This window comes from Pezoporus flaviventris, unplaced genomic scaffold, assembly GCF_033815535.1.
Source record: "Pezoporus flaviventris isolate CSIRO_AGI_PZ_B2104156 unplaced genomic scaffold, CSIRO_AGI_Pfla_v1 ptg000036l, whole genome shotgun sequence".
Lineage (NCBI taxonomy): Eukaryota > Metazoa > Chordata > Aves > Psittaciformes > Psittacidae > Pezoporus > Pezoporus flaviventris.
In genome coordinates this window covers 14,959,349-14,985,119 of record NW_026892584.1, presented here as the reverse complement: position 1 = coordinate 14,985,119, position 25,771 = coordinate 14,959,349, and the positions used below count along the sequence as shown (strand labels likewise).

General features: G+C 41.9%; 2 protein-coding genes across 6 annotated transcripts in view; one reads left to right on the top strand and one right to left on the bottom strand.

Moving 5' to 3' along the window:
* RAD51B (RAD51 paralog B) overlaps positions 1 to 25,771 on the top strand; it is a 457,006-nt gene that overhangs the window by 403,414 nt on the left and 27,821 nt on the right. For 2 of the 4 annotated variants that reach the window (XM_061463285.1, XM_061463286.1), the window contains exon 11: positions 22,768 to 23,167. The exons of 1 other annotated variant lie outside the window; for it this stretch is intronic. In XM_061463285.1, coding sequence (XP_061319269.1) covers positions 22,768 to 22,919 — 152 coding nt within the window. In that variant the 3' untranslated portion in view covers positions 22,920 to 23,167. Of the gene's footprint in view, positions 1 to 22,767; positions 23,168 to 25,771 lie in introns of those variants that run through there. One more of the 4 variants, XR_009745095.1, reaches the window with a different exon arrangement.
* Positions 154 to 15,594, bottom strand: LOC133274285 (uncharacterized). Of its 2 annotated transcripts, none has more exons than XM_061463288.1 (3): positions 14,257 to 15,594; positions 13,792 to 13,990; positions 154 to 1,162 (listed from the first exon to the last, which is right to left on the bottom strand). In XM_061463288.1, exons 1-3 carry the CDS (start codon positions 14,787 to 14,789, stop codon positions 1,112 to 1,114), a joined length of 783 nt encoding a protein of 260 aa, XP_061319272.1. In that variant the 5' UTR covers positions 14,790 to 15,594; the 3' UTR covers positions 154 to 1,111. The 2 variants fall into 2 exon arrangements, with proteins under 2 accessions (XP_061319272.1, XP_061319273.1); XM_061463289.1 differs by having other exon boundaries at positions 14,297 to 15,594.

Genomic DNA, 25,771 nt, shown 5'->3' with positions numbered 1-25,771 from the left:
CTGTCACAGACAGAGCTGATCTGAGAACAGGGACAGGGAGAGTTACCTATGAAAACTTTGGTGGGCAATTCCCTTCACTTTTATTTGCAAAGTTGTTACTTGTTTGCAAAGTTGTTACTTGCTGTGTAAATGTTCTTCTTCCTCCACTCTGTAACTGCAAAAAGCCCTAAGGGAGGTTAGCTCATGAAACTACCATGTACAATTTAGTTAATTAATATAAAATCTGCAAGAGAAGAGCTCTCTTTTAACAGCAGAGAATGGAAGAATTGCAGGGCTTCTTTGGAACGGAACAAGGTCAAAACAACCAAGGCAGCCAGGAGCCTGAATGCAAGGCAACCATCATGCAACAGAACACAGAGCCTAGGACATGCTACTGGTGAGCAAAGTACACCCAGAATTCAAAATCACAGTAATGACATGAGATTACTGGTAGCCATTTGTTAACGAGACAGAGAGAAATGGAACATGAGCAGTCTCTGAGCATGGGCAGGCTGCACACACAACAACTATTTCCATCACAAGTTTTTTATTCTGCTGGCTTTATTGAATGTGGTGAACTGCTGTTCCAGCACAGAGCAAGGACATTTGGAATTGCAGTGTGACTGGCATAGCAAAACCAGGAAAACAATATGAAATGAGAGTTTGTCACATGAGTGAATTAAGCAGATTCTGTATGGTGTTTTCATCCCAAAGTGCTTGAGAGGCTTCTTTATAAATGGATTCCTTCTCTGTGGCTCAAATGCAGCCACCTTTGGGCTGAAATGCATTGTGCATCCAGTGCTTAGGCTGCTTTTGAAAGATATGCTTTATTATGCATCTGTTCTCATCCAGCTGTTCATAATAAAATGAGAACTGTGCAGCACCTCATTCAGATTCTCATACTGGAAAGGGCAGTTCTTAATGCCAGACATCCTAAAGTCACTGAGCTTTCCAAGACAAAATTCAGGGAGGTTGTGCTAATATGCAATTGCAAATGATCAGAACCAGCATCACATAAACTGTGCTCAATGAATCCTGAGAACGGGGCAGTGTTGCTTATGTCTCTGGAACATCACAACCACATTCGCTGGGGTGGCAGGTCATGTTATTCTGAGGTTTCTGTGTCTTGACATTAGTCTTCTTCATTAGTCTTCTTCAAGACCCCCATAATTCTGATGACACCCTTGAAGATGGCAGGGAGTTGAAAGACTGCAAGCATTAAAATTATTCTATTTCATTTTTTTTGTCAAGCAAATTTCAGTAGTTCACTTACTTCATTTGTGGGTTCCACCTTGAAATAACAGGTGTAAAAACAGATCACATCCCAATTTCACACTTTTTCTGAGTAGCAACCAATCTGTTTTGGCATTATTTCCTAACAACTTGTTGATTAGAATGGTAGAGCTAAATCTTATTTTACTGAAGACATCTTACACTTATTCCTGCTGCACTGTCAGACCTTGTTTACCTTAGCAGGTACTGGATGTGTAGTAATGATAAGCTTGATATACCCTGTCACCTGTTCAGCTGTACTACCTCAAGTAAACTTACCTCAGGGGAGTAGAAATAACAAGAAAGTTTATACCATTTTTCCTAGCCAGGATATACTATTCATACTTCCCCTGAAGTCAGCAACAAGAATATTCTCTGTGATAGGCTCGTAGACTTTCTCCTGGGTCTTATCCCATGATAAGCAAAATTTTTAAGCAAATCATCACATACAAAATCTAGCTCTGGACTTCGCATCATTGCTTTTTCATCAGAAGCTCTAGGGATTAAGTTTGAACCCATCAAATCCCTCCCAGTCTTCAAATCCTAAATTCATAACTGACCAAAAAATCCCAAACCGCGGTGTTCATGAGGTGAGGGGGCTTTGCCAGGCCATTTTGGCTATTGCAGTAAGTGGGTCATGGTCAGTTTTCTAATGCAGGCTTCTCATTACAGAAAAGGAAAAAAAAAAAGAACAAACAAAAAGGTAGGGAACTTTCTGCATTCATGGACAAACACCAAATCCTTCCTCTCTAACTGAATGCACTGACACTCAGCTTTTGTCAGCATTCATTGCACAGAATTTACTGAACTCCAGTTTTGACTGTATAGCTGCAAGATGATTCTGGGAACAGCTCTGTCTCATGTGTAGTGTTAAGATACAACAGAGCCACATCCTCTTTAAGAACCTTCTTCAGTCTCTGGAATTGTTAAGTTTTATAGTCAAAGTCTGCTGCCTATCTTTTTATAGCAGTGCCCTGGGGCTGGCAGGTCATGCAGCCAGGTAATATGCGCACAGAGCTCCCATTCCACTGAGTTCTTCTGCCCACCACTTCAGCACCAGTCCAGCTCCTTTGTGATCTTTGCTATGGCAATGTGTCTCCCCAGCACTGTATAGCTGTTGTGAGAAGTTAACGTTTTTGTCTAGCCCAGCTTAGGGTTTGGTTTTTTTTTCAGGACAGTTCGGAAGCCTTTTACTATGTTATTCTGTTATTATTTTTTTTTTCTGCTGATCTAACATCATCTGATCTGTGTAAATGCTGAAAACTTGGTACATCATCAGACATCTGCTGTATTTTTGGAGAAACGTCTCAAGTTTGGTGAAGCAATCCAAATCACCAGAAATTGTGATTCTCAATTTGCACAAAATGCGTGCTCTGTTTTCTAAGGGTTTCTGCCAGACCCTGCTGACACATGAAGCATAAGAAAATATTTGGCATCAGCCACTTCCCCAGAGATTTTTCCTCTTGTAGGTAGTGGAAAATGATCCCTCCATACACATGTATTCAATTCTTTTAGGTCTACTCATAAGCAAAGGTTTCATCTCTTTTTTTAGCATACCCATTCTGAGGGTTACTCTGTGCAGTTTATGGTAATGAATATATTCACCTCCTTTTTTAGCCTCTGCTACAGGGCACGGGGAACCATGCCAGCATTGTAGATGTCGAGCAGCTCTCAAACCCTTTTTCAGTGGCTTGACCCCCCAGCCTTCCAAAGAGAAGGGCCTGGCTGCAGAATGGCTCCCCACTTCTCTTAGATTATGATTTTTGAGGTTATTGTTTACCTGTCTGGCTGAGTTTGTAAGCCCCTTGCAGGAATAAACCCACCACTATTAGTCCTGAGTTTTACCTGTTTCCCCTGGCTGGTGATGGCACAGCTGCTGACATCACTCATGCTCCTGCACCAGTCTCCGCCTTTGGGCCAGTAAATGTCATGTTTGCTTTATAGAGGACGTAGTCTTGAGGGCCCTTCACGTCTCAGACACCTCCATCAGCCCACTATGCCCCTCCTCAGGGCTCAGTACCACTGTCCTTCAGGGTATGTATCTCCTGTTGACACCTTCCAAAGGATGGAAAGACCCTGCTTGTTTAGGGACTCTATCCAAGCATATGCCCAACCCCCCCCCTTTTCCGAGAGGGGACTCAAGGTTTCATTGCACTGAATTGTAAAGACAAGGACCTGCCATGAATCTTGGTTTCTGTTCTCTTCCAGTTCAGGCGAGGTTCAAGTTCTGGCCTATCTGCTGTTACCTAGGAAGCTCAACAAAGCAGACTTACAAAGCAGGCAAATGCAAACAACATTTAAAGCTCCATGGCCCCTTACTAATGTGACTATGCTGTGTCAAATCTCAATAGCTCACACTTAACAGCCATGTCATTATGGAGTATGGGCACACAACTGCTGTTAAAAAAACAGACAGCAAGGAAAAATAATAAAAAAAGACAAAATGCAAGAGGCTTAGGAGGCCCCTGGATTTCCTTAATGGAATTAGTCCTTCCTTTATGAATTCCAGGGCTAGATGCTGTAAATGTGATTCACATACTCCCTCCCCTCACCAAAGCAGAAAGATCTGCTAGACACATGTTCGGAGCAGAGTGGGGGAAGGTATGACGTGACTCAAGGGCCTGGAAGGCTAAAAGGAATAGATGGGGGGGAGCTCTGCAGCCCTTGATCTTTGTAAGATTTACTGCCTTTGCTTCTTGCAAAGATTTTTTTTTTTTTTTCCTGGAAAATTGCTAGCTTCTAGCAATTTAAAAAAAAAATAAAATTGGCTGGGGCAGTAAACAAGATCTTTGAAGGGGGAAGGAAGCCAAGAGAAAGTCAGGTCCATTAGTCACGCAGCTGCATTTCCTGTCACAAAGGACCCCAGTTGAGTAATCACTCAAAATATTCTTGTTATTTTTTCCTATTTTATTTCAACTTTCAGCCTGCCAATATCTACTGTAAGGAAAAATTAAAACAAGAAAAAAAAATCTTTTAGCCTCAGAGGGGGAAGCAATGTAGAATCAGACATTGATTTACATTATTTTTCCTTTTCTTTAATTTTCATAGCCTAAAAACACTTCAGTCATGTGAGAGGAATGTTGGTAGTGCAGAGTGGGTCTGAGACACTGCCGGTGTTTTCAGGGCATATAATTTCAGCAGGAGTGTGGGTGTCAAAGTTTCTAGGCTACACTTCCTGCTGCTACCATTAATTCACTGCACAACCTTGATGGAGTCATGTATTAATTTATCTGCAATTTATTATAAAAAGTAAAGATGGTAATAGCTTCTGCATAATTGTTTTGTCAGGGTTCATTAATGGTGATTATAAATAATGGTTGGTCTTCTGATGAAAGCTTTGTAGAAGTATTTGTCTAAAGGAAAATACAGTGAAGACTGGAAAAAAAATACTGGTAATTTAAAGCAGAACTTTTTATTAATACATTTTAAAAGAACTTGTATATAAAGAGGTGAAAATAGGAGAAAGACTATGAAGTATAAGAAGGAAAATCTTAGTGATACTCTCTCGTGAGACACCCAGCTGAATAAAAATACAGCAAACCTGTCATAGGGAAGAATCCCTGTTGTAATGTTGGAAGAGACCACGTGAGTGATTGACTATACCACCTCCCTGCTTCTAGATCTGGGATTGTAAGATGCTGGCTCTGGTCAGTCTGGTACCAACTTCAAAAGGAAGCCACAGATACATGATGAAAGTAAAGCTGAAAAACCTCTGTTTTTGCAGATTGCTGCAAAAAAAAAAAAACCTCTTTCATCAACAAACACAACTCCAAAATACAACCCCCCACCTTTTATTTACGCAAAGTAATGAGTGTGGTGACCAGGCCACCTATAAAGAATGGCCTTAAGCATGCTTCAGGGCACATAACAGTTTGTAACTTACGTTCCTGACTGGGGTACCTGACTATATGGCTCTGTGAAAATGATTGCAAAGGGATTGCAAATCCCTGATTGAATCGCTGCCTAAGTAGAGAGTAGATGATTGTTGTTTATGCTATATAATAATATGACTTCAACTATTGCACAAAAAATGAAGCTTACATTTGCATGGTAATGTCATATAATAAAAATGTCATATAATAGAAGCTGGTAATGTCATATAATTCTCTAATTTGCACACACTTGATACCACAGATGTGCAATGTTTTCAAACAACAGCTTATGAGCAGATGTGATTTACACAGCAATGTAAATCACAGCTTCCTAAAGCTAGTTAAAAGGTGTAAACTCAAACAACATGAGATTTACCCTAATTTGTTTTAAGAGAGACTTTGAAAAGCTGTTTACATGTATTTTTTTTAAAGTAATGCAGAATGATTGTTTATGCATATTTACATTGAATGAAAAGTAAGAATCTTGTGAGTCATGACTCAAGTATGAAAAATTCTGCTCCAGATTATCTTTATAAATTATGTTCATCCTTTGTCTTTCCAAATGTCAGGTGAGGCCAGGTGTGCTCCTCAAGAGGCACACAAGTGTACGCTCCGTGGTTTGTGGTCAGAGCTAGCACTAGGTCGTAGGGACTGTCTGCTACTCTCACCAGATGACTTTCGCTTCTATGTGTCCTAGTCTACTGGATCTCCACATCATATGGCATTTTGTGCAACAGCAATAGTCATGATGTGGGATTATAAAGGCCATTTCTAATGATTATTGATATCTGCATACTTTTAAATTCATATACTGGTATGTATGAATGAATAGAAATTATTTGTTTACAAGAACAACATAAACTTTGCACGTTTCGTTTTATGAGTACCACAGTATATGATAATATTTCCTATACTAGTGTTGTAGGGCTGTATTAATATAAATTGCACTAGTATCTAATACATCAGGCTGTGTAATAAATAGTAACCACTGAAAGAATGAATTATACCTGACAAGTGTTTGTGTAGCAATTGGTATTTCTCTGTTTACCTACCTCGTTATCCTAGGAATTTGTATGGCTCTGTAGAAATGGTATCTGAGTGTCTCCAAACCTCAAACCTTTGACGTACCTGTTCTCTTCACACAGATCTGATGCCTATTAGTACAATTATCCCTGTTTAGGTGTGCCACTGAAGTCCTGAGGTGAATGACTAAGCCAGAATAACCTCAGAAGTCTATGACCTCTTGATTCATCTGTTGGCTGTGAAGAATTTATCTCTTGCATAGATGGGAAGCTGAGTCATAAAGATCTAAAGTTACGTGTCCATAAGCACATAGGTAGCAACAGAGTTGGAATCGGAGGACTCATGGTGTACAGATCCTGAATCACTGGCTGGGAACATTAAGTTAGTCTCTCTTGTCTTCAGTGAACTGATCATATTTGGTAAAATAGCTAGCAGTTGTTGCTCTGTGATGTGCAATGCTTCTGTGATGTGCATGAAGAGGACTATAAGCAAATAATTGCTTATAAAAAAGGTAAATTAAGTAGGGAACAGGACAGTTGTTTAGTACATTGACAGATGAACGTACCAGCCCTTCTACTAAACTGCTGCCTGTATTTGGCAGTTATTTCATGACCGCATGCTGCCTTTTCTCCAATTTAGGGACAATAACACACACAGAGGTCCAGACACAAAAATTACCATATGGTGCTGCTCCACTTCTCATATAAGAAAATGGAATGGTAAAAGGGAAGGATCAAGGAGAATAATAAATTTTCCTGTTTAGTTGAATGAAGTTTCTATGGTACAACTTAGAAATCTCACTCTTAAAACAACAGTGGCTGGTAAGAACATTATAGTTTTAAATTTCATGTTGCCAGTGGACATGTTGATGCAGGAATGCTGTGCTAGAGAGGGTGTAGATTTTGCTGTTCTGGTTTAGGGGTGCTGCACCTCTTGCCAATCCACACTGGACAGAGCTGTTTGGATCTTTCTTAGAGCTGGTTTTCCTTTCCTCCACATACTGTGTAGGACTCTGGAATTGGGCTACATATAGCAGAGATACAACTTCACTTTCAGAGCAAAACTGACTATGAAAGGGTTAACCTGACTAATGGCAACGCTTCAGTAAAATTGAGGGAGGTGGAACTTAATTCCCAGGTCTTAATAAAATGCAGGTGTTTTATTGTTAGGTTAAAAACTCCTCCTGTTAAGACTCCAGCAAGCATTTAAAAACAGGGAAAAAACTATTGAATAAGAAACTTAGAAAGGCAACAACAGGCCATGCAAGGCGTTCACAGAGAATGCAGAATATACTGGCTAAGGCCTACCTTAAAGTTCACTGAGGGAGAACAAAACATAAATATGTTGTTCATGTTAGATGAACAACTCCTCTTACAACATGCGTCTGGCCTCCAAGGTATTACGCCTGGGATTAACTTTTGACATTCTCCTTTCCAGTGTCATGACTTTGCTGTCTTCCCAGCTCCCTACAGAGCATTTACACTCTCATTTTTCAACCTTTCTGTCTTCTTATTTCCTAGTCTATTTGGGGACTCAACAGGGTGACAGGCAGCATGAACATTGCAGTTGCAGTTGCACAGATAGCTCCACTATGCTTGCAGCTGCTTTTCTGTCAGGGATGGGACATTTTTTTAAAAACAAACAAGCAAATAACGCCCCACACACACTTTAGAACTAGTTAGTAAAACAAGTTGTAAAGAAATCACTAATCACTGTTTTCTCACTTTCCCTCCTTATCCCAAGGAAGCAGAAAAAGGGGGGCTGAGAGAGGGTTGGAACATGGACATGTAATAGTAAATTGCACTGGTTACGTCACAGGGTTAAGGGATTGCACTGAACTTTGAGCTTTAGCTTCAAGTCCCTTATGTATTTGGAGAATAAAAGAAGTTAGGACTTATTAAAGGGAAGTGGAACATGAAAAGCCAGAGAAGTCTAAATGTACTTACGGTGGCCGAAGGCCGAATGTTACTGCATCATCATCCCCATGGGCTTTAAATGCCACAGAGATGGGCTGGGTATTTTTGGTACCTGTATAGTGAAAATAGTTAACTAACTGTCATCCATAAAACCTCATCCTGGGAGAAATTTGGGCATCAGTTTCCCTGTCCTTAGCCTTGGTAATACAAATCAGCTGTCACTACTAGAGGAGGACAGAAATAGTTCATGGAGTACCAGACAGGATGGGAAGCAAAAGGGTAACTTGGGTTTTGATGCCATGGTTTCACAACTGCAATTTACTTGGAGAAAGAGAAGCAACGAAGATGGCCACTATGCTAGTCATTTCATTTAGAAGACTGACAGGTGAGATACAAATAGTCCTAAGCAAAAGAATATAAATGACATTCAGAATAGTCTGAGACAATGAATAAAAATGAAACTGATGGAGCTGTTGAGCTTACAAACATGAGTATATGCCAGTTCTCATTTACATGGAGGAGAACCCTCAGGATAGCTTGAGTAAATAATTTAAAAAAACAAAGAACAAAAATAGAACCTCCCCATAATCAGAAGAGGAAACCTGAAAAAGCCCGGGCTGTTTGCCCTCTGTGCACCGTTGCGCTGCATCCTTGCCACAGCCACTGTAGCGAACCATCCAAACTGATGAGCTGGAGTCCATGCATCAGGCAGACGTGGCAGAGATGGAGAAGGGTGAAATGTAGATGCAAGCTCTTCTTCACACACCTCTGTGACTCTCAGCTGTCACCAAAACGAGGTGTATTTTTAAGAACCATCATGTGAAGATGTAGTGGAAATGCAGACAGCAGATTAAGAGAGGGACAAGTAGTACTCATTACAAGTATCTCAAAAATCCCTGTAGGAGGTTTTATGTTGGCCCAGATGTGGTCAGGATCAGGCCCTTGAGGAAAGAAGTCTCTGTCAGCATGTTAGCTGCTCCCAATTTTAGATCTTCCACGGCCTTGTCCTTTCCTCCTTCGCTTTGTAAGGCTGCTTTTCATCCCACTCCTACTCTCCTTCACAGCTGCCATTTCCTGTTACTAGTATCAGCAGTTCTCAGTCTTTTCAGACAACCCTGCTGTCGTTTGTGCCTAGCTATGTGAGGGAAACAACCCATGCTTTCTGTTCCCTCCTGAAAGTCACTGGAGCTCAAGCTCCAGCAAAGCGAGGCCCCTGCTCAGCGCAACCTCTGCCCAAATCCAGCATGTAAGACTAAAAACTGGCAATGCTTCTGGTCTCAGCACAGGGAAATAGCCAAGATCAAAGTTAGAAGCATGGTTTCTTTATTCTTTCATCAAACTGGCCTTCATTTTTTCTTTCCAGTCCTACAGTTATTCTTTTCTGATGTATGTTATCTCTGGGAGTCACTGGGAAGTATTGGATGGATTGGCAACTATTAGGCCTTATGGTTATCCTTGCAGATACTGCTAACTCTGCCATGTCATACAAGAAAGAGAAAGATTCTTCCTCTAAATAAACTATTTTCTGTGCTGTCTTGTGTTTGACTTAAAGAACTGACGACCTTTGCATCCTGTTTCTTATTCCTCCATCTTTGCATGATGAAAGTTCCCCTTCCAAATTTCATTTCCCTCATGTATTTTAAATGTCTGAAATGAAAACAAAAATCTTCTTCAGGTTTCTTCTTTACATTTAAATGGTGTACTTAACTACTTGTAAAAGAAGCAAAGATCCCCATTTTTAAAAGTAATAAATAGGTAGCACCAAGACTGAGATTGTGCCAATGGCACAGAGAACAGAAAAGATTAACTTCAGAATATTGAAGATCAAAACTTCGCTTTTGTGCTGTTCTCCCTGTAGCATCTCAATGTATTTTAAGAAATGGTTGAGAGTATTTTTAACCTTAACCTTATTTTCCATTTTTCAAAGTGGAGTAAAAAATGTCTACCCTAATTGATTTGTTATTTCTTCTAGCCTAGCCTATAAGGTTTCAGAGTTACCTCTCACAGGTGATCTGTAGCTTTTTTTAATGGGAGTGAAATACCTGAAGAGCTTACATGCAGGGCAGCAGAACCCAATGGCCTTCATTCACAAAGGGTTAGAAATGGACTTAAAGGGCAGTGGTGCAGATGCCTCCACCCAGGCCAGGGCTCAGAAAGGATAGGTACAAGTGAGTACAAAATTGTTTGCTTTCCCTTTCCCTTGCATTACTGTGGGATACTCACAAACATTTAATTATAGCTATTGTATGCATGCTTAACTTGGAGATATCTGTGGTTCCTTGAAACCATTACACAGGAGCACCATAGAAAATACAAGGGAGTCACTGAAGGAAAATACAAATGAATTAGAAAAGCATAGCAACCAGAGAATACATTTCCCATAATACAACAGTCAAAGGTCATGAGATCACAGATGCTCAGTTGCTCATGCATATCTTCTATTCTCTCCACTTGCATGCTTGCTCCAGGGAGGGCAAAGATTTAATGAGGATGGAGCTAGCCTTAGCAGTTCTCACCCTTCCTCACACCCTGCATCTGAAAGAGCATTGTAAGCCTCTTTGAAGTTGCAGTAGACACACATTGAACTGTCCCAGTGCACACATACAATCTGGGGTTTTCTCATCAGGTACAAAAATACAAGGTGACTGTTCTCTTCCGGCTGCCCTGGATGTGAACAAAGCTGTTGAATCAAAGACTTATTGAATTTAGGAGTGGAAAGAAGTTTCTCCATAGCATCTGTCTTTTCAACCTGCAGCAGTGGCCCTTCTTAGAGTCTCACAGTTTCTATTAGTCAGTTCATTTTTCCTGGCTCTTTAAAAAGAAATCCTGTTCAGACAAAACAGCACACTATTTATAGGAAGCTTGGCAGGGTCAAAAAGTGGCTGTAAACCCAATCTTCAGTTAAAGCATACAGTATCTGTTCTGGTGTAGATGCTGTTAGAACTCAGCAATCTCTGATTTGCTAGCAAAGCCTTGAAAATGATTTCAGAGTCAGATTTTTTAAACTTGGTGACACTGTGTTATCACTTGTCATTAGCAGAGCTAACTTACTTGCTCCAAGTCACATTTAATCTGTCCAGCTCACTACCCACAGCTTCTGACCTACTTAGTCATTTCCTGTCTTTGATTTTTGCCTTAAAGCCTCTTTTCTGTGTTGGCCTGTGGCTGCTACTTAATCTTAATCAAACTTCCTTGGACTTCCATTACTGTCAAGTACAACTCCTCTCACCATAATACCTACCCTTCTGAGTGCAAGAAAACTGATTTACGGCCAGCAGTCTGCCTCTTCTCTTATGCTCAAAGTTCATCTTTGCTTTGTTTTTCTTCCTGTATGAGTCACTCCTTCCCTCTCACTGAGACACTGTACTATACTTTCTGTTCCCCTCAGTCTGTCAGTGGCTGAGAAGCTGCTGTGCACACCTTTACTGCAAAGATCTGGTGAGTATTATCATGTGTGCCCCACTGCCATTTGCAGATTTGGAAAAAGCTGAACATCAAGAAATTGAGTTGTCCACAGGCTTCTACAGAAAGTCATCTAGTTTAATATGCTTTTGCCTCTGACCAAAAATGATGACCTACTCTGTTCCCTTACGCTTTTCTTAAGAGCTACTTATGCAAAACACAGCTGTTTAGTCTACTCTTCCAAGCCTAGCATCTCCCCTCCTAGTTCAGGGCACCTGTTAACTCTACAAATGGTGTAAAGTGGGTACCAACTTAAGGACTTTCCCAATTCTCACCGGGTCACTCATGCTACAGTAACATGCCTTTGAAATAAACTTCTTCAGCCAGTTTCCTGCTATTACCATAATCCAATCTAAAGATGTTAATCCAGTAGCATGGTGACTTTTGCATGCACAGGGGCTTTGCTGAGCCAGTGAGGTCTGATGTTTTTTGAGCTTCTTTCACTGGCACAGAGTTCAAAGATGGCCTTATGCTCTTTGAATGTCAGATACAAAACATTCGATGGCAATGGCAGCTGTAACACGTAGATATGTTCAGTCTCTCCTTACATGTGTGTTTTCTCCCAGCTCTTTTTTTAATATACCCAGTTCTGCTATTCCATCTTCCTCCTACTTCTGTGCTCATCCGCACTCATACTCTTGGGTTTTGTCATTGTTGTTAACATATGGATGTTATATGATCCCTCACTGAGTGCAGCTTTGTCCTCTTAATAAGTAGAAAATACCATGCGTTCTGGAAGGAGGAATTAGCTACAGGCCATTCTCATTAAGCCTCTCCTTCAACTTAAATCAGTTTAAATTGTATTTTTGAACTGCAGTCACTATGCGGCATTGTAAGTTGAAAACAACCACTTGAGCCCTTTCCAGAGAGGCTTTGAGTGGCCCTGATCCTAGGCATGGAGGGGAGATAAGCAGCACATTGAAGTTGTAGTATCGCTGTAGCTGAGGGCAAGGAGTGCATGGAAACATACCCTCCCTCTGGCACTGCCTGGCTCTGGATGAGGGGAGAGGAACAAGCCAAGCAGCTTGGGTTCACACGTGCGGTGGGAGCCAGTGGCCTCTCAGCTGATGACAGATTAAACTCAGGGCCTGGTTAGTGGGAAGACTGTGATTAGACCTCAGCAGCATCTGTCTCTAGCACTAAAGGAATTACTGCTGCAGGCTGTGATTTTCTCAGCAAACTGTAATTATTACCAGGAACCTCATTCCTGCCATTTTTCTCAACAACTTAAGTGCAAAAAAAAAAAAAGTGGGTTGTGGGTGAGGGTACTAGGAAGCAGAAACTGTGAAAGGAGCAGGAAAAAGACACCTGTTTATTTTTGCTCAGCTCATTCTGATTATTTTCTCTCAGTTTCTTAGATTCATATGAATTGCACACTATTTTTTTTCCTAAAGGTCAGTGACAAGGTTTAACTCCCTGAAGCTGTTCTGCCATTCACCTGAAGCTGATAGGATACATCCTCTCTGTTCACTTATGCCCCATGGCATCTTAGATGAGTGTGGTGGTGCTTGCAGAAGATGCCAAACCAACCTGTACTCTGGCTATGCCCTCTCCCTCCTCCCATGGGAGCAGCGGTGTGGGGTGGGGGACTCCAGTCACGACTGTTCTCAGGACACCCCTGGGAAGGTATGGTCTGGGCAAAAGTGTGGAATATTGGAGATTGGGCAGGGTGAGTTTGAACCTTACTTCCAAAGGCCCTGTGTAGACCAGGATTTAAGAATTTGAACTTTAAATGTGTTAGGTTGCATATACTAACTCTCTGCTTTAAAAGATGTAGAAAAGGCAGTGTAAGTTTGAACTCCCAGTAACACCTGGTAGTTTTGCCAAAGTAACAATGTGGAAAAAAGAGTAAGATTTCTTTGCAAGATTTCTCTACCAGAAAAAAAAACTTTTTGTTTGTGCAGTTGTAACTCCATAGAAGCCCGTTTGCCATTAGCGTTTTCTCTTATCAGAATATAAGAAAAAAAAAAGGGTTGGGTTTGTTTGGGATTTTTTTTTTGTGTGTGGTTTTTTTTTTTATTACTTAAATCTAGGAGAGGAAGAGAAATACCTAAGAGTAGAGTTTGCCAACACAGCTTCACCATCTAATACTTAAAATGTAGGCAAAGTCAAAATAATTCAAACTAATCTGTGTGTTCCTTTCTTAACTTTCCTTAGGACTTTAATGTGACTGTTTCATGTGCTTTAAGGCAAGAGTGTCTTGTCTATGTTAAATGATTTTACATCAACACTATACTCATCTAGAAGAAAGCAGAATTGTTCCTTACCAGTACGTCTGCCCTCCATCCTGCAGCATGTCTGGCAGCACAGCCAGGGATGAGTGTGGCATTGGAAACTTGACCCTTGGGACTGAATGCACCCAGAGGCAGTATGTTGGCAAGCAGATCCCGGTCTCCAGAGCCAAGTCTCTGCAGATACTGGTGGGAAAGACACACATCTGGAGTTGTCTGGAATTGGCACAAATTGCTGCGGACAAAGAGGAGAGAAAGGAAGGGTTATAAGGAAAGTGGAAAGAACACTTCTTACACATTTCGCTTTCTTTTCCATCTGCTTGTGTGATGTTGCTATGAGCTGTTAAACAGCTGCAGTGCTCTGCCCCAGAAGGGACTGTGTTTCAGTAGAGATGGAGAATGATTCCTACGACTAAGTGCTTTGGGAGCCCTCTAGAATGAAAGGGGCAATAGGAATAATGTTTTTCTGACTTTTGCTAAATACACTTGGGACTGCACCACCTGAGGAAGTAGTGAGCAATGCTGTTCTTGCTTCTCAGACCTAGAGCCCCTGACAGGCAGTGGTTATTGCTGGGTGTTTCTGACTCATCCTTTGCACAGGAGGTGAATCCCTCTTGTCCGTTGCCTCCCAAGCAGAACGTGCCAGCTCTCCCCTGCTGGTTCAAGGAGAGCAGATTACACAAACAAAAGGTGTTTGCAGACTGCGAGACTTTGTAGCTTGGGGAGATAAGGGCAGTGAAGGAGGACGAGGAGGAGGAGTGAATGTATTGTGATTGCCAAGGACGGAGCAGAAGAGCATTTTTTTTGCATCCATTCAGACGCTCAGCTATTTCCTGCGTTGTTCCTGCAGTCAGCATGCTCCACCTGCTTTTACTTAACCATTTCCTGTTTATGGCTTCCAAAATCTTTCTGGTGAAATCAGTGATCTGCCACAGGATCGGTCTTACAGTCCCTTTTGGGCAGGCTTCACTGACTTCTTTTCCTCTCTCTTCAGTACACAGACATTTCAGCCCAAGGACCTGTTGTGTGTGCATGCAGTCAGTAGTTGCAGCAGGAAAGTATGTGCTTCTTCAGTATTCTTTATGTCTCCATATGCCCTTTTTTAGCTTCTGATGCTTGCTGCTTTTAGCAAATTTTGACAATAAACAGTAGTACTGATGGCACATTCCCCTTTCTGTAGAATAGAGGGCTCCAGGTATTTAGAGAAAAGACTCTTCCCTTTACTTTCAAGCTCTTAAGAGTTCTCCCACAAACAAGGAATTTGTTCCTTGAATAGCTTGCCCAAGCTTCGGATTATTTTCAGGCTTTGAGAACAGCGAGGCAATTTGTTCTAATTTGTCGTTCTGTTTCTCAAATGTGAATGGCAAGGTGTGAGGAGCAGGAAGGATCAACCAAAGAAAATTAAATCTTTTCCTTGAAGTGTAGATGGCTCCCAAGAGTCCCTATCTCACACTTAGTTGCACATCTTGTAGAAATCACTAGAAAAGCATGCATACTTTAAGTCTCCTCTCCTTAGCCGTACTATAGATAACACTGCAGCCACCACTAAAATAAAACTTATTTGTCACTGCTTTTGCTGTTTGTTTACTTTTTTATTTCTCCTCTGGAGCAGTGAAAATAGATTCTTCGGTTTCCTCCCCGATTCTCATGCTTTTGCACAGGGCTGCAATGTTTGGGTTGCGGTGAGCACTGCAGGGGAATGTTCCCTTCTTAAAATAAATCCTGGAAACTTTTCTGTTGGAATCAGGGTTTGTAGAAGTTGGGGTTTTTTTGTTTTTTGTTTTTAATAAGAAGAATGTTTGGTCAACTTTGACCTGACACCATATCCCTTTAAAGGGAACAGGGTTGTGGTGCATGTCAGTATAGATATACTGACATGTATATGTGTACGTGTGCATGTGTGTGAGTGTCGTAACAGAGTACATGACAGTTATACTGGTATAACTGAGCACTGAAATCATCCTCTAAGAATGCTGGATATGTCGGCCCTGTCTCCAGCAGACAGATCTGCAAATTCCTTAACTAGGCCTACTGAAAGTTAGCATAAGCCAGGATGCTTAGTCTGCTGACTTAGGCATGGGAGGCACAGGTCTATAAGCATTCACTGGCACTGTTGCTAAGCTGTTTCACACTCCTGCAATTATGTTGATGGGCTCACACTCACAAACATTTCTACGTATTTGAAGAATAACACTAGACAGCCCCCATTTTAACTGTAACATAAATATGCACAGGTAGTGCTTCAGTATGGTCTGGGCACTGCTGATGTCCAGGCAACTGTCTGCTGTAGGCATAGCACAACCCCACTTAGATCAGAGTTTGCTGAGGTATCCTTCAAGCTGCCTGTGAGCAGCGTTTGAACTTTCTTTTTAATCAGGAAAAGGAAGCAGTTGTTTTCTGCATAGAAGTGTCTTTCAGATTGGCCCAAGTATGTAAAATGGTTATTTTGGGTCACATCCAGCCCAATTCATTCAATAGTTTGTGTCAGGGTACTTGTCACCAGTGGCATTTGCCCAGGGTGAGTCACACCCACCCAGGCAGTCATCTGAGAAAGCTCTCAACTCTTTTTCATTTTCATTTTACAGGGTACAGCCTAGTAAATTCATTACTATATTGTACCACGCAGCTCTTCCTACAGCAGTGGCTTTTCTTCTAACCAGCGTTCAGCCCGAGAGGCAGCTACTTCCAGAAAAGACTCTCTGGTTCAGTGCCCATCTTTGTTTTCCAGATGTTTCTTTTGCCACGCTGCTTTCCAGTTGTTACACTGCAAACGTGGGTGCACTCAAGATATTTTTGCCTCCTGCCTCCACCCCAAAAATGGAGGAAATCTGAATGATATGAAAATGTAGCAAAAATGAGACCCTCGAGGAAAATGGCAGGGAGGTGTAGAGGACCATGCAGGACTCTTTCCAGGAAATGGGTAGAAGGTTCATCACATGAGTCACTGAAACCTTAGATGACTAAATTCTTGAAGAATAAACTGTCAGGAATATGATACTGGACAGGACAGTTGCAGGGAAGGAGAAGAAAACTTCTTAAATAGCTCTTGTTTGGTTTTTTGTTCATGATTCATTCCTGAGGAAATTGCTGTGTGGCTGGTCAGGGACGGGGGCAGTGTGCAGGCACTGCCAGCCTGTGCAGAGGCAGCAGATGAGGCTGCTGCGGTGCACAGCCTCACCGCTCCTGGCCTCAGTGCTCCTGCCAGAGGGGATCAGGAGCACCCTATGGCCAAGTGAATAAATAAGACAGGGTCACTGGTGCACATACGCCATTTGAAACAATTCACATTTTTTTTAGTATATCAGCAACTATGCAACCAAGAGGAAATGAAGGTATTGAAACTCTGATTCTAAGCTCCTTTTAAAACCTTTTCTTTCTCTACCTGCTCCAACCAGTAAACCAGGTTGTATCAATAAAATGGCCCAAAGCTCTAAATTTGGGTTTCAGAGAAGGTCTTAAGATTTTAGATGCCAGTAACAACAGAAGCAGTCAGACTCCCTCCACAGCTACCTCCAGAGAAGCTAAACCAGCATTAGCAGTGGCAGAAAATGTTTGCAGTAGTATTTGAGTGTGGAGAAACCCCAATGTTCCAGCATGCTGCTGCCAGTTCCCATTTTGGTGAGTTTGACCCAGAGCATTTAACATTTCAACGTCAGTTCTGTGTCTCATAATTCTGTTTACATAATGACCACTCATTTGGTTCCCATTAAAATCATGGTATTTCTTCTGCAAACCATTGCTTGTAAAAATCAAGCCACCCAGTTTTTCATTAGATTGTATTACAGGAAATAAACAGTCTGTCTGTAGAATGCACACTATAATTCTTAAGCAGAGAAAAGGGGCCTTTTTTCCCCTCTTGGACGTACCAAGTTCAGAAGTAAGAATGAGAAAGATCTGTTAAGGGTTGCTGAGTCTATCTCCTACAAAAACACAATGTAGTTGCTCCCCGGCAGATGTTTCTCAGATGCTATATTGATAAAAAGAGTCTACAGTTCTTCAGAGTCAGAGCAGCAAGAATCATCTTAAAATTGTAGAACTGGCAGGTGTGACTCTCACAGGTCCTCCCAGCACCATTGCCTTTCGAGGCAGCACACAGCGGTTCCTTGTATTATATATACCTGCACTTTGAAGAATTCCGTTTCAAATGTCTCAAACAATGGGGGTTTCACCACTTCCTGTGGGAGCCTGCTCTTCAGCCTAACTCGTTCTACCATCTGGAGCATTTTCCTGAGTGTCTGCCTGCTTTTAACTTTCTTCTAATTGTGTACCCACTATTTCTTCTTAAAGGCAGCTCACCAAAATGTTCTGTTGTGTGAAATCCGCGTTACATGGTGCTATTTTTCATGAGGGTCAAGAAAACCCTGAAAGATTCGTGGTGGCTTCTTCTCTTTGCTTTTTCATCCTCAGAAATAATAATAACTAATTAATAATGTATTACTGCTTTTCTAGCCATTCATCTCAGCAATTTACAAGGAAGGGCAACATCGTTGTACTCTTTTTACAGATGGGAAAAGATGAAGCACAAGGGCAGGAAACAACTTGCCCAGGATCATTCAATGCATGCATGGCAAGACTTGGATTTTTAACCAGGTCTCCACAACAGTGCCCTACTTTTATTTTTTAACTCTTCTTTTTCTTTTTGGCCCAGTCAGTTCCCCTTGGCTTTGTTGGAGTCCTTAGGAAGAACAAGCTTTCCATGAACTTTATTCAGCATTGTCATACTGTAACTGAAGGGTCAGCTTGTTGAATATTTAACAGTTCCTATCTTTCTGATGTGTTGGTTAGGCATCCTAATTAAGTAGTGATAAATAAAACCAACAAAGCATTTTAAAAGACTGATCCAGTCCCTAGGGCCTCCAAGCTGAATTTCCTTCAGCAAGCATGTGTTTTCCCAGTTGCAGATTGTCCAGATTGAACACAGTTTATATCTAGCACATTCTTATCAGTGCATTGCAGGGAGATTTCCTTCCTCCTCAGTGCCACCATGCTTGCTTCACCTGTCATATTTCCCTTAGCTGTGGTTTTTGGTGTGTTTCTCAGAATCTGGATAGTTGCTGAATTATAAATCTTCCAATCTGGAACAACCACACCACGATCTGTACAACAGGATGCACTGCGTAAGAGAGAGATCGAGCACTGAACAGGCTCACCTGGCTTCCAGAAGTAGAATCATAGAATCATAGAGTAGTTAGGGTTGGAAAGGACCTTAAGATCATCTAGTTCCAACCCCCCTGCCATGGGCAGGGACACCTCACACTAAACCATCTCACCCAAGGTTTCGTCCAACCTGGTCTTGAACACTGCCAGGGATGGAGCATTCACAACCTCCCTGGGCAACCCATTCCAGTGCCTCACCACCCTTACAGTAAAGAACTTCCTCCTTATATCCCATCTAAACTTCCCCTGTTTAAGTTTGAACGGGTTACCCCTTGTCCTATCACTACAGTCCCTAATGAAGAGTCCCTCTCCAGCATCCCTATAGGTCCCCTTCAGATACTGGAAGGCTGCTATGAGGTCTCCACGCAGCCTTCTCTTCTCCAGGCTGAACAGCCCCAACTTCCTCAGCCTGTCTTCATACGGGAGGTGTTCCAGTCCCCTGATCATCCTCGTGGCCCTCCTCTGGACTTGTTCCAACAGTTCCATGTCCTTTTTATGTTGAGGACACCAGAACTGCACACAATACTCCAGCTGAGGTCTCACAAGAGCAGAGTAGAGGGGCAGGATCACCTCCTTCGACCTGCTGGTCACGCTCCTTTTGTTGCAGCCCAGGATATGGTTGGCTTTCTGGGCTGTGAGCGCACACTGAAGCCGGCTCATGTTCATTTGCTCATCAACCAACACCCCCAAGTCCTTCTCCGCAGGGCTGCTCTGAATCTCTTCTCTGCCCAACCTGTAGCTGTGCCTGGGATTGCTCCGACCCAGGTGTAGGACCTTGCACTTGGCATGGTTAAACTTCATGAGGTTGGCATCAGCCCACCTCACAAGTGTGTCGAGGTCCCTCTGGATGGCATAAAGTAGTCTGGCCTTAGTAGCACAGAGCACTCCACAGGCTTCTAGCAGGCAGGTGGTTTCTCCTGCCTGCCCTGAAGTTTCTGCCTGTCCAACCTCTCATTTCAGTGAGAATTACTGGGACTAGATCCACCTGAGCACATGGTAAGGCAAGTTTAGTTCCTCTCGTCCCCAGGGGAATGACCAGGGAAGGCAGCCAGAGCAATATGCTTGCAGTCTGATCACAGGTGTGTCATAACTGCCCCACACTGATCAGATACTGACCTGACATCACCCATTATGTGCAAGGTCCAGCACATATATAAGGTCCCGCACATATATAACTCTGTGTAGGCCCGAATTATATCTGAGGGGCAGCACATAGATCTTCCTGGCTGCTGACCACGTTCAAAGTATATCAGTAAGTGAAACCCTTGCCACCTGTGTTATTCCCCCCACTGCTCTTTCAGGCCTTCCTTACTCCAGATATCTTTGAGCCAGCATCTGAGGATTTACCAAAAGCTGCAAGACTGCTGTAGATCACCGATCACACTGTCTGTGCTTTCAGATTGAGTTTGAGAAATTACCAGCAGTGTCATGCTTATGCATCCTGGCCATGTGAATAAAGGAAGCTAAGAGGCAACAACAGATTACATAAAGCAGGGAAATCCCCCTCAAACTTCTCCCAGACTATCTCAAACTGAAGTTGATTTGCATACGTGCACTACAAATAACTTTGCAATGGCTTTTAGCCCCATGAAGAGGTTATATGTGTTTGCTGTAATCATTTAGGCCAGTTCCACCAGTTGCAACTAAGCTTCCTTATACAAACCCTGTTTGGTGGAAAATGGACCTTAGTGAAAATCAGAAAAAAGCTATAGTATCTTGTAGTTGAAACCTATGGCCAACTTCTTTACAAAATCCGAGGTTCAAATGGCCTGAATTCCTGAGTGATGCTGTTTAAAAAGCAGTGGTATTAAACAGACTTCCAAAGTTCCTGTGATTTTTTTCAAACATCATGATTTAATAAAAAAAAAAAATAAGTGAGCAAGAAAAGGATAGCATATTGAAAATGTGTATTTACTGGGTTATCTCAGGCTCAGAAATGTAGTTGGCCGATATGACATTACAAAAACCTTTTACAATATCTTTGATGCACTAAGAATGACAATGTTTATAAACCTAGTACATTGTGACTACAGAATGCCTAAATTCTTCCTGAAGACATATGTTTTCTTTTCCCTTGCAGAGAGAGTGGGCTTTTGGAGTTTGGGGGATTGGTTGGTTTGTTTGTTTCAATAGGATAGGAATATAAAGTTTCCAAAGGCTTGCTAAGAGCTGTTTCTTTGGAAAGAATTTGCTCACCAACTCCCTTTCCTAGCTTTCTATTGAAACAAGTTCTCATACACGTTTTCTGCCAGCCCTCTCACAAAACTAGAAAGGACATAGACAACTGCACTAATTCTTTAGGCTCTCCCAGTAAATTCAAGAAAAGGATTTCCTGTACGTTTGCTGGATTGTCAAGCCAACTTTACACTAGAATTAACTATAGTTGGCAATAAATTCCAAATCTCTTTTAAACAGTCTTAGAAGTGCTTTTGTCAGTATAGGGTATTTCCCTTGAGGAATTCATCAAAGGCACACTGGCAAAAGTGAGATTTGTTCTACCTGCATTAGGGTTATCATCATTGTCGGTATAGATACCAGGACAGCTGTATGAGCAAATCTTTTCTAGTGCAGTTGCTTTTCATACAGTTAACAATTAGAGCTAGAGAGGAAGAGGAAAACTGAGACACAGCTTCCCTTGACAACCTGTGTAAGCCTTGTGTTTCTTCTACAGTACCACCTCTGTTAATAATGTCATGGCCTGTTGCAGTGGAATGCCTTGCCTTTCACCTTTCTCTTTTCAGCTTTATTGACTTTCTTCAAAGCTTTGATACAGAACAAGAGGAATCATGTCAGGAATGAACTGGCTCCTTTGAAGAGTCCTTCAGGCAGCTGCAGTTTCCCTATGTTATGATGGAGCTGGTGTCAGTGAGTCAGCTGTAGAGATAGGAAGAGAACTACATATTTGAATAGGCATGGGACACCTTGCAGTGCAGCTAATAGTAGCAAACATAAAGACATGACATGATCTGACAGCTGATTCATTGGTACCTTGGATATTTTAGTCCTGATAACTGCGTATTTCTTCAGTATGTGTTCTTTTCATCACCTTGCAGGTTGATCAGGAAGGCTTTAATTTTGTTTTTTCTTATCTCCTCTCACAAATAACAATAAATTTTCTACATAAGGTGTCTAATCACAATTATGTAATATCCTCTGTTTACATAGAAAACTTTATCCCAAAGCACTTTACACACCTGGCACTGATGGGACTAAGATTAGAAGAGGAGCAGCTCATACTGGTTAGGAAGCAGGCTCTGCTCTCAGCCTAGGTATTAGTAAAGCATATAGGGTAGAACCACAGTATTTTCTATGAATACAAATTATTTTGCTAATAGTTGGAAAATATACAGGTATAAGATGTGCTCTGTTTAACTCTAGTAAATGTATCTGAACTGTAGAAAATAAGCTGATAAGAGCATATCAGTCCCCTTGCACATGCCATTCTCTCTTCATAGGCACTGACTAGAAAAAAGAGTTTTACTGGAAAATTAGGGTGATACAAAGGTCTCAGCAACTATATCATGGCCTTTGGAAAGTTCTGCCAGAGAATGGCAGAAAGACCTGGACTGGTCTAAGGTTTGGCTCCAGAGCACGAGAGCGGCATCAGATACTTTGCCAGCCAGAATGAGGAGAGTCTGGACATTGGTAACTAGAAGGATAGCCAGAAAGAGGATTGTTGCATGTAAGTCAATCCATTTTCAGCTAGTCTGTGGAATTAGTTCATACTGAAGTAATTACCTTGATTTGTTTTGTGGATTAAAAGGATTTCCAAGTGGTGGTTCACTGGAGGAAACGGTAACTTTGTAATATCGTTCTGACACATCAGCATTGAGGTGTCTGTATTGTGTGTTTCAGATGGAAAGGATCAAACAAATCTAACCTGGGAAGGAACCAATCCTGCCCTGCAGACCATACGAGTGAGGAACACCACCTTGAAAAATACTTTACTTGATTCTGCTTTACCCAGCACTACTGCTGAGACTCCAAGCAATACATCCTATCTATAGAAAGGACAAACGAAACCTTCATTAAGAAATGAATGAGTGACAACACTGGTTTTGAAAAATACGGTGAAGCAGATAGTGAGCATTCTTCTTCTTTTGTCTCTTTAAAAACGTAGTTAAAACCACATGCTGTTCTTCGTATGTGTGGAGCCATGCTTAACTCTGAACTTAGGAAAATCCTGTATTTTGTTCAGTTTATTTAAGTGACATGGTAATAAAAGCCTCTGAACAACACAAGTGCTACTGAAGAAGCATAGGCCACACGTGCCTTCCTAATTCACCCCATTACCTCACCAATTTGGAGGAGCCGACAGTCAAACGTAAGAGTGCTTGGTGTCCACAGCCCGTAACATAGTGAAATATTTGCTGCTGCTTTTCAAGAGAAATTATAAACCTACTCACTGGCTTGACTGACAAGCAGTAGTTCAGTGAGGTCTTATTCCTGTAACTCACTTGAAAATCTTCAGAGATGATGTAACAGACTTGGTAATAGCTAGACGCTGACAGTTTAGAATGGAAGGAGAACAGGTAGCAATCCAAATGGTGGGAAGATTGGCGTGTAGTACAGCTGCTTAGCTTCCTCTGTCTTCAAAGCGCTTTTAATGTATTCACAACATGACAGCAAACCACAGAACTATTTACTCATCTTACAGACTTAGAGAATATGATTCGCTCAAGGCTGCTGAAGGCATCACTGGCTGTGCTGTGATCAGGTTCAGGTTGTTCTGGCTCTCAAGCCTCACATGCCTAAGGGATAGCCATGGATTCACTTAGTGCTGATTGCCAATGTACAGTCACCATTGGTCTGAGAGGCTTGTTCTGTCTTCTGCAGTCACAGGGAAAGCCTCCCAGAGCAAACTCTTGAAAAGCAGAGTAACCTGTACAGAAATATGGGAGGTCTGCAGAACTGCTGAAGTAGATCTAGGTAATCCAGCAAGAAAATCAGTTGCAGTGGGTCCACCTGTGGCAGTGAGGTGAGCAGTTTGCAATCTGCTGTTCTGTAGGCAGCCTTTGGGTGATGAGAGTTCCTGGGGAGCACATGGCCCCTATTGAAAAGTACTGCATACTATTACTGTGGCAGTGCAAGAGGCTGAGAAGCTGATGGGATGTGGCAGCTGGTGTCATGTCACTCCCAGCCACCAAACAGGATGGCGTGGAGCAGGCTACTCTGCAGCTACTTACATGGCTGCTCATGCAGCTTCAGGCTTTCCTTTAACAAGGAAGTTTCCATCACAGCAAGGAAGCTACTCCATTTCAATAAGCTACTTTTAAAAGCTAATACATTTCACCTTGAGGAAGAGCAGTTCTCCAGCTTCAGTGTTACCAGTTTTGTGCTTTGAAGAGACCATTGTAAAAAGATAATTTTAATTTTGTTTTAACTAAAGTTTAGATTTTCTTCTTGGCAGGGCTGCACTACTGGCCATTCAGTCAAACCCTGCTGAACTTGCTTGTAGCCATTTTATGTGGATATCTTGTAAATATTTGGTAGAGCACTCAGACACAGAAGTGTTTCTTGCTCTTAGAGTCACATGCCTGGTTCCAGTAACTTTCAGAAGCACAAAAGGCTGAAAGCAGGGAAAATTCCACTGAGGTGCATTTGAGTCTCCAGGGAGCAACTGCACGCTGTTTAGACTAAAATTTCTCATTGATGCCTCTCCCTTTTTTTAAAAAAAACATGCAAGGATAGAGAGGAGAAGCTGGAGGGTAGGGTTTTTTTAATATCATAAATACCAGAATGCAAGCACTGTTTTCACTCATTTCTCTCACATTGCAGGACCATTTGCAGATGGAGAGGCAGATAAGCTTTTTAATGCTCTCTGCATACCTGGGAAATTTCCATCCAAGTTTTAAAATGTTTTATAAACATTAATGAATTAAAGCCTAATCCCCTTCTTCTCAGCCCTGTGAAGCAAGTACTAAATACAGTTTAAAGACAGGGCTAATAAACTTGCCTTTCCTGAAGTCACACAGGGCAGCGTGGTAAAAGGGCTCAGGTCTTTGCGTCCAAGCTTTCGACCTTACACCACAAACACACATTCCGTCCCTCTTCCAGGCTTGCTGTACTTCCCCTTCTGGGATATAGTGAAAACATGCCGGCATCACACCTTGAGATAACCTTGTTTTTTCCCCTAGGAACAGAGAGACTACTCACAGCTGCTGTCCTGTGGGATTAAGATGTTGAAAAGATCAGAGAGGGATGTGAGGGGAATGGGGAAGAAGCAAGTCACAGACAGCTCTGTCTGCCTTTGGGAGTGTTCTACCTCCTCTGCTGCCAGTGAAGTTAGTGCACTATCAGGAGCAACCTCAAACATTTTTGCACGTGCTTCCATTTAGTATTCAAGCAGAATGTGCTTCCATATAATATTCAGGCAGGACTGTGATAAAAATGCCATAATCAAAGAGAGAGCTTGGCCGACAGGAAAATTGGACAGATGAGCCAGTAAGTCACTCCTGTAGTGAATATATGTGATTTCATTATCCTTCTGTATGTGACCTGCATTTCTTACTGCTGCTTATTATCAGAGTCTTATAACTACTGCTGCAGCCATCTCTTTCACCTCTTCAGAAGAGAGGGATAATCCATCAGCCAGTTTCTCTCCAGTGGTATGAGTCAGTTTTTTTCTAGGGGGATTAATGGTCAGTTGAAAAGACTTGTTCCCAACAGGGCTGTGCAAAAAGCAGTGTGCACATGAGTCATGAAGTGGAAGAGAAGGAAACAGATCTATAGATTTAAAGGGTTTGAATTATTTCTTTTCCCTCAGCTTACCTTGTCCACACCAATTGATAACGAGATGTGCAAAAGCTGGAAATGTATTGGCAGTGGCTGGCGTAAGCGGGACTGAGAGCTTCTCCCA